The 8,555-nt window shown below is 49.2% G+C and overlaps 1 protein-coding gene across 1 annotated transcript; it reads left to right on the top strand.

The window, feature by feature from the left end:
* Nucleotides 1-3,788: 3,788 nt before the first annotated feature.
* Nucleotides 3,789-8,349, top strand: LOC307239999 (LRRN4 C-terminal-like protein). The gene is made up of 2 exons (XM_080013575.1): nt 3,789-3,905; nt 4,734-8,349. Exon 2 carries the CDS (start codon nt 4,742-4,744, stop codon nt 5,519-5,521), a length of 780 nt encoding a protein of 259 aa, XP_079869701.1. The 5' UTR covers nt 3,789-3,905; nt 4,734-4,741; the 3' UTR covers nt 5,522-8,349.
* Nucleotides 8,350-8,555: the final 206 nt, after the last annotated feature.

An 8,555-nucleotide genomic window follows, 5' to 3' on the forward strand; every position in this document is an offset into this window, starting at 1 on the left:
GCACGGCGGAGCGCCTCTGTGTCGGCCGAGTCCATGTTGTGGGCGGATCGTACTGTTAGGACCAGGGCTAGGGGACCCCACACACGACACGCAGACAACTGGCAGACGGGCTTCAACAACCCAGTTTGATTGAGAGGCAATGGGCGTGACGGAGGGGGAGACCCGGCCGGGCAGGATCGGGCGGACGGGTCCGGGAAGGCGGGACGAGGCAAGACAGGACAGGGACGGCGTGGACGAGGAAGGGAGAAAGGCAGGTTTGAACGATGATTAGGGCGGACAAATTCTCCGAAATATGGAGGAGCCACGAGCTGTACTAACTAGTGTAACTGTTCTCTAACTGTCTGTGTGTATAGTCCATTTTAAGTCCTCCGCGATCTAGACTCCCAGCTACGCTTCGGGTGTACTAAAGCATTTGTAAAAAGTAGTTTTCAATAAAATGCGATACTGCTGTTCCTCAAAACATGTTGAAAATACACTCATAATGCAAGTTTCCCATTTTTGAAGAGGAGGTTTAATATGGTTGGGTTTTTTTTTCCGGCTCCAACGTTTGCACCATTCGACTGCTCAGAAGCTCAGGATCTACCGACTTGCGATGACCAATTCCTGAGTTGCGGTGGAATGCGGCACCAGGAGCGGCGCCACCTCGCTCCCATACAGAGCTGCTTCTGTTTGTCAGACCTCCTACCTGACCTGGCAAATCATTTGCCAAAGTCGCACCTGGCCTCCCAGTGCTGCGGCTGAAACTCTCTCTCTCTTTTCGTGCCGTTACAGCGGCGTGCCGTGTGTTTGTACATCTGGTTAAATAGGGGGAGTGGAACCTCTCCAGTTCGCCAAGCAGAGCCGGAGCAGCTTTTCCGCTGCTTGGGTTCGGCTTGCATATTGTGCTCGTTGCATAATGTGATTTGCACAAGTAGCGCATGTTCCCAGATCAACAATCCTATTAAGTAATCATGCCGAATGTTAGAAGGGGACGTGTTCGCTGGTCTCGTGGTGATAAGGTAATGGCTTTTGTTTTTATTTGAACAGTGGCACACAATCACAATCACAATCATATCACAACATATCAGCATTGCTTGTCACAGAGATTCTAAGCAAATGCATCATCGTTGTCGCCCTGAAAAGTACGTAAGGTCCTAACAGAGCATAAACTGTTGACTATATATACTGTAATTCCTGAACCCAAAATCTACTGTACAGCACATTGCATTGCCTCTGATCTTTGAGTCTGCTTTGAAATTCGTCACCAGATTTGTTCAAAAATGAAACTGTCCTCAGGAAGGATGATAGTGCCACTGCTTCAACAAATAATTGCAGTGAAATTGACATTTCACTGCATATATGTATGAAAGTATGTATATGTATGTGACAAATAAACCCCTTGAAATACATAATATAGAAAATTTAAGCAACCTGGGACAAAAATATGTCTTGTCAGCTGGACCTGGAGACCATTTTAAGGTCCGTTTCTCACCATATCGTTCGAATTGTAGCTTGTAGCTCTGGTCTGACATCGTACAGGTTTGTATTTAATGTCATATATTTACCGTCACAGTTCTGTGTAATATCCCTAAATCACAGAAAATTGATAGAAAATGTACATGTCTGTCTTTTGTGTGGGCCTTGTGAGGGTCAGATGAATGAATGAATGAATGGATGGATGGATGAATGGATGAATGAATAGATGGATGGATGGATGGATGGATGGATGGATGAATGAATTAATGAATGAATGAATTAATGAATGGATTGATGGATGGATTGATAGATGAATGGATAAATGAATGAATGAACGAATGGATGGAGGGATGGATGGATGGACGATGTATGGATGGATGGATGAATGGTTGAATGAATGAACAAATGAATACATGGATGGATGGATGGATGATAGACGGACGGACGGACGGAGGGATGGATGAATGAACGAATGAATGAATGTATGGATGGATGAAAGGATGGATGGACGGATGGAGGGATGGATGGATGGATGGATGGATGGAGAGATGGATGAATGAATTAATTAATAAATGAATGAATGAACGGATGGATGGATGGGCGGATGGATGGATGGATGGACGGATGGATGGACGGACGGATGGATGGACGGATGGACGGATGGATGGATGAACAAATGAATGAATGAATGAATGAATGGATGGATGATGGATGAACAGATGGATGGATGTATGGATGGATGGATGGATGGATGGATGAACGAATGAATGGCTGGATGGATGGATGGATGGATGGATGGACAGATGGATGGACAGATGGATGGATAGATGGATGGATAATGGATGGATGGATGATGGATGGATTGATGAACGGATGGATGGATGGATGGACGGATGGATGAACAAATGAATTAATGGACGGACGGACCGACGGATGAACAGATGGATGGATGGATGGATGGATGAATGAATTAATTAATAAATGAATAAATGAACGGATGGATGGATGGACGGATGGATGGACGGACGGATGGATGGATAGATGGATGGACGGAGGGATGGATGGATGAACAAATGAATGAATGAATGGATGGATGGATGGATGATGGATGAACAGATGGATGGATGTATGGATGGATGGATGGATGAACGAATGAATGGATGGATGGATGGATGGACAGATGGATGGATAGATGGATGGATAATGGATGGATGGATGATGGATGGATTGATGAACGGATGGATGGATGGATGGACGGATGGATGAACAAATGAATTAATGGACGGACGGACCGACGGATGGACGGATGGATGGATGGATGGACGGACGGACGGGTTGAGGAGAATAATTAACCGTCCTAATTCCCTCAAAGTACACCCCCCTCAATGTCCCCAACTACAAATGAACTCGCTGAGTCTTGCTCAACAAATGACGTCACTTGCGGCTCCAGCGCACGTTTGCTCGCGCATTCAAAGCGTCATCGTGATGCAACCTGTTGTCCCCCCCCCGGGCCCCAGCGCTCGGCCTCGTCCAAACGCAGGCGAAAAAATGAGCCCAGCTGCGTCACTCCAAACATTTCGCCATCCTCTGTCTGGACTAGGTCGTGTCGCCTCGCCGCGGTCCGCGCGGGGCCGGATGCCTGGGTGAGTGTGTGAAGGCCGCAGGGTGATGAGTGGGTGAGGGTGATTAATGAGACGTCGCGGCCTGAGCCGGGTGTGTCACCGCTTCCATAGAAGGTGGAATGAAGACGGAATGTAAACACCTGAGCTCCGAGGGGAAATGAGAACGCATGGGACACGTTGGTGTCCTCCCATTCATGGACACGATGAAGCGCCAACCATCCCTCCCTCGGGATGTCGACGGGGTGTTCGATAGAATACAGAGTTTAAAAAATGATTCATTGGTGTTGCACATCAACCGAAAACCCGCCAATAGGCAAGTCCAGTCCGGTCCCCCGGTCACCTCCTCTGAATGCCTCCTGCTTTGGCAATGTGTCAGGCGGGTTCTGGTTAAAGGTATTCGTCGGGAGCCTCATTAATTTTGTGAGGCACGCACCGGGTAACCTGCACACTCCAAAAGAATGCGGGAGGAATTTGTGGGCCGTCGCAGACCACTGCGCATTTCGAAATGAGTAAACTTAGCCCGGTGTGCACGCATACACACACACACACACGCGCGCGCACTATTAGATCGAAAGGGAGGTGGGGCTGGATGTGGAGGATGGTGAATGGGGGAGAGAGGCATTGGGGGAGGGCAGAAAGAGGGAGGGGAGAGCGGATTTTTAGGAAGATGGAAAATACATAAAGACCAAAAAGAACCATCCGAGAGAGAGAGGGAGAGAGAGAGGGAGAGAGAGAGCAAGTGGAAGCAACACAGACGCACGGAGGACAGAATGACATAGCGCCTCGACGACCACTGCACGCACTCAGATTCAGAACCAGAAGCCAGAGGTGAGTGTGAGGACTTTTTTTTTGTATTCTCAGCCGCAGTAGACAGATGTTGATTCCAGGAGTCGTCATGAGTTTGTTTGTTTGTTTTTTTTTGTTTTGTTTTGTTCTTTAGTTTTAAGCGCGTGAGGTACATCAGGAGTCTCACGCGCCGGTGACTTATCTTTGGGGTCTGAACGGACTCTTCTTGTGCCGCCGTGTTATCATCTTGTTGCCGTCGTGTGTGTGGACCGTGGAGATGTGTATGGGGACTGGTGCAAATGGCCTGAGAGGCAGTTTTTCTGTAAGTGGATCCAGCTGACAGAGCGGCTCTGTGTTTCTGGGTGTGGAGCCACCAGGGCCTCTTGTGCAATGCCGCCCTGGAATGCTGATCCACCGCGGCAGCTCAACAAACGGGGGCTATTGTGGCAGCTGTGTTTGAGTAAACGCGGTGAATGTGTACATCGCGTATAAACACGTTGATTTCCCCGGTTCAAGCCAAAGCGGCGTCAGTTTTTCTTTCTGCTCTAACTCATTCAATTCAACGAGCTGCCTTTCCAGGCCGTTCACGCTCGCCGCCTGTGTCGCGGTCTATAGACCTTTCCGCATGAAATCCGCGGCGAAAGCCCCTCGCTCCATAGCACAGAGGCCGTCATACCCACCGTTCCCGCGTTCCACAAAGCATCACGGGAGTAGTTTTCTTTTGGTGAGTTGGGGATAATCCAAAGCACAAGTCTCTGAATATGTTGACGTTAAGAGACCCAGTGGACTAATCTGCGTTAAGCAGAAACAGATTGCCAAGTCTCCGATTCACGTTACTCAAACGGAATGTAACTGCTTTCATTTTTCCAGACATCGTGATGGCTGCCGTCAGGGAATCGGCTTGTCCCTCGCTGGTCCTTGTCCTGGCCCTCCTTGGGGCCTGCGCCTCCTTTGATCCGCCGCCAGCGGTCGAGCCCAGGACGAACGGCGGCGCGGGACCCAAGCCCGGCGGGCCCGAGCCCGGGCCAGCGGACCCTCTCCTGAAGGACTACTACGACGTGTTTGAGGACACGACCACCGTCGCTCCGCCCGCACCCGTCCCCACGGCCGGACCCGGCCAACAGCCGTGCCGCCACGACGTCTGCAGCGAGTCGCAGCCGCCCTGCGCCCAGCTGGCCGCCTCCACCGGCTGCCTGTGCCCGGGGATCACATTGGACGACGTGGTCCCGCACCCGCCCGGCATCAAGAGGGTGTCCGGAGAGGGCTCGCGGGTGGTGGTCTCGTGGTGCGCGCCCTACTCGCGCGTCAACTCCTACAAAGTGACGGTGGACGGGCGGGGGGGGCAGGTGTTCGGGGAGGGGCGGAGGAGCGGCGCCGTGGAGGGGATCGGCGCCGGCGCGGACGTCTGCGTCTTTGCGGTGAACGACGCCGGCGCCAGCGAGGGATCCTGCGCGAGGTACGAGTCCAGCAACAGGGGCGGCTCGCTGCGGGCGGGACTCATCGGAGGGGCCCTGGGGCTGCTGCTGCTGCTGCTGCTCGCCGCGCTGCTCTGGAAGTACGCCGCCAAGAGGACGCCGGCGGCCAGGATCTCCACGCGGGAGGCGGCCGAGTCGCAGGGGGCGCAGTCGGAGCCGGGGGCGGGACTGGGCGTTGTATGAGATGCCGTACATACACTCGTGCGTCGGCTTGTTTGCTTCTGGTTTTATTCGCGGGGGGGAGGGCGGTTTGGGGAGGCAAAAGCCACAAACACACGACGCACTGATTTGTTCTCCTGCCAGGTGTCTTTGCTCCACCCGCACACTAAAGACAGCGGCGCAGGAAGTACCCAGAGCGTCTGCTGAAGTTAAAGTACACGTTGCCGCACAGGATGAAAGTAACGTGTTGAGGTTTCTGCTTCTGTAGAAGTAGATAAGTACGAGCCCTTAATGTACTGAAAGTAAAAGTACTTGTGGTATTGAGCTTAGCGTGTTCTTGCCTTTCATAGATAAAAACATAAATCCTGATTTAAAGAATGTACATGGATATAATTTCGTATTTTCAAAGCTATATGTATACAAATATAAATCCAGATAAAAAAAAAAAAAAAGTGGAAAGTCTTTGAAACAGAATTTGCTTATGTTAGTACAAATACTTGACAAATGTACTTTGTTATTTTCCACGTGGCTTTCCCCACGCGTGTGCGTGCGTGTGTGTATGTGTGTGTGTGTGTGTGTGTGTGTGTGTGTGTGTGTGTTGGGGGATGGGTGACTTGCCTGTTGCCCGTTGATTGCTCTGACGAGCAACAGGCGTTCTCCTTTGATACGGTGGTGTTTTATAAAATATTTTATATGAGGTTCATTTCGATTTTTTTATATATATATTTATAGTTCTTTAAACTGTATTTTTTTTATTTATCACGTATTGTATGTTTGTCATTAGTGTCATCAACAACATCACGCATTATAGTTACATTTTTTTCAATCTACTCATAAAAGTGGGCCTTCATATTTGAATGGTTATTAACACAAATGAAAATGGTAAAAAAAAAAATACAGCTGAAAAGTATTCTATCGCTTTGATGATTCGTAGACATGGAGTGAAAATGACAATTTGAACCAGCGAAACAAGCGGAAAACACTTGATCCATCGATCCTTGAAGTGTAGTAATGACTAAGGTGGGGGGGGGGCATTACTACGTGTTTGTAAGTGACTGATGCTTGACTGTTGAAGAGACAAGCGGCAGAAAAGGCAGAATTGTGTTTCGGGAGGATTTTTAGCGTACAGCTGGTCTTGTTCTGTACGCAAGACAAGTGATGACACAACACTCCCAGCTCCAAGTCGTGATGAATCACTGCCTCACCCTGCGACACTCACCCATGTCGCCACTGTGGCTTGGTCCGCCGGCCTCCAACACTGAGTCACTTACGTTCGGGCCTCATGTTTTTTTTTAGTTTTTTTTTTTATTAGGGCTCCAGCCTGAATGTTCCCCGGAATGGATGAATAATCGCGATGAATAATCGCGATGAATAATCGCGATTATGAGACTGACTAAAATAATCGTGATTACCGATTCAGCCATAATCATGCAGCCCTGCCCCAGAACGATGACCGCGGCGCAGGAAACCCACCCGCAGCCGCAAACACCGCCCAGTCGTAGAATTACACTGTAACCAGGCTGGACAAAGGAACTTCTGCAGCCGCAGCACACTACAGAGAGCCAAAGCGCACCCGTCCATTGAACTTTAACCAAGGTCCGACTGCCCCTGGACCCTGCGTATCCGCCGCCCGCGGCTTTGTTGGTATTTTACTGTCGTCGTTTACGGGGCGAGTTTTCCTGCGTCTGCTGCTCCCCTCGCAAGTCACCATCATCGTTCGTGTGACTCAGGATTCGCAAATGAGACACCAGGGCTTCTCCTGAACCTGAGAAGTGGCTTAGTCTGTTTTACTCGCACCTTCCACAACGCCTCTCAGAAGGGGACCTGTGATGAGAAACTCACCGTCTCGGTGCTTGTGCACATCCGTGTGGGGCTCTCATGGGGCTACTAACGCACAACCTTTAAAAGTCAGTATTTTTTTTGTGAGCTGGATATTTTCGGTAAACGTGTCTCGAATCAGCCCCGCCGGGGTTTGTGTCTCCTGCCGACGTCTCCGTGGGGTAGAACTAGAACCGCCTTCCCCCATCCCAGTGACTCCCCCCACGGCTGGAGAACTACCAAGCGCCGCCCAGCCCCCTAAGCACGGGGGAGGGCTCTGTCGGCTTCACGGACCAGCACAAATCTTAAAAAAGAAAGAGGAATTAATACCGGCGGTCCGTGAAGAAACTGCAGATGAGAGGAAATCCAAGTATTTAAAAAATATATATATTCTGCTGTCTGTTTTTTTTTCTTCAATAAACAATATTTTACTTTGTTTGATTTTCCGACGTCCTAATTGAATGAAACAAACAAAAAAAAGCCTGGTGCAGTCTTCTTGTGCGGGGCAGCAGTGCCTTGCCTTACGAGAGTCAGGAAACTTTCAAACGAGGGCTTGTCGATCGAATGAGTGAAGATTCAGAAAAGATCGCTTTTTCCTCGCCTCAAATTTGTTCAACGGAACACTACTGCTCAAGCTCAAACCCCATTGGCTCACAGAGCTGGGGGCCTCAGGAGCGAAGAGACACTGGAACAGTGTGTCAGGAACAGGAGGGGTTTTGAGGCATGTTACAATGGCTAGAATGCATCGTCTGAGGGGTGTTTTCGGCAAAAAAATAAAATAAAATAACCGCGGATATGATATGAACTTGTCGAAAAGGACTTTAATAGGTCCCCTTTAATTGAAAATGCATGTTATCACGTTTTATTCAAGGCTGTGAGGAAAGGTTTGACTTCACTGAATTGGTCAGTGACTGCAACTCTATTGTTCCATTCATTTCTGTTTTAATTCCATCAAATAAAAGCAAAGTCACTATATGGTTTTTGGTGCATGGTTTTGAATTGAATTCACTAAAAATAAAGCTTTCTCGTCCAGACCTTTCTTCTCCATTTGTTTTGCTTAGTTAGAGGTCGTGCAGACGGTAAAGTGAACGTTAGGAAATTGACTGTGGGTTTGTGCACAATACTGCGGCTTTCTCAAACACGCAGACGGACAAACAGACAGACACACACACACACACACACACACACACACAGTATAAAATCAGCTAAATAAAAGACAGAGAAGGTTTACCGGGGATTT

The sequence above is a fragment of the Zeus faber genome (assembly GCF_960531495.2).
Source record: "Zeus faber genome assembly, chromosome: 14".
Classification (NCBI taxonomy): Eukaryota; Metazoa; Chordata; class Actinopteri; order Zeiformes; family Zeidae; genus Zeus; species Zeus faber.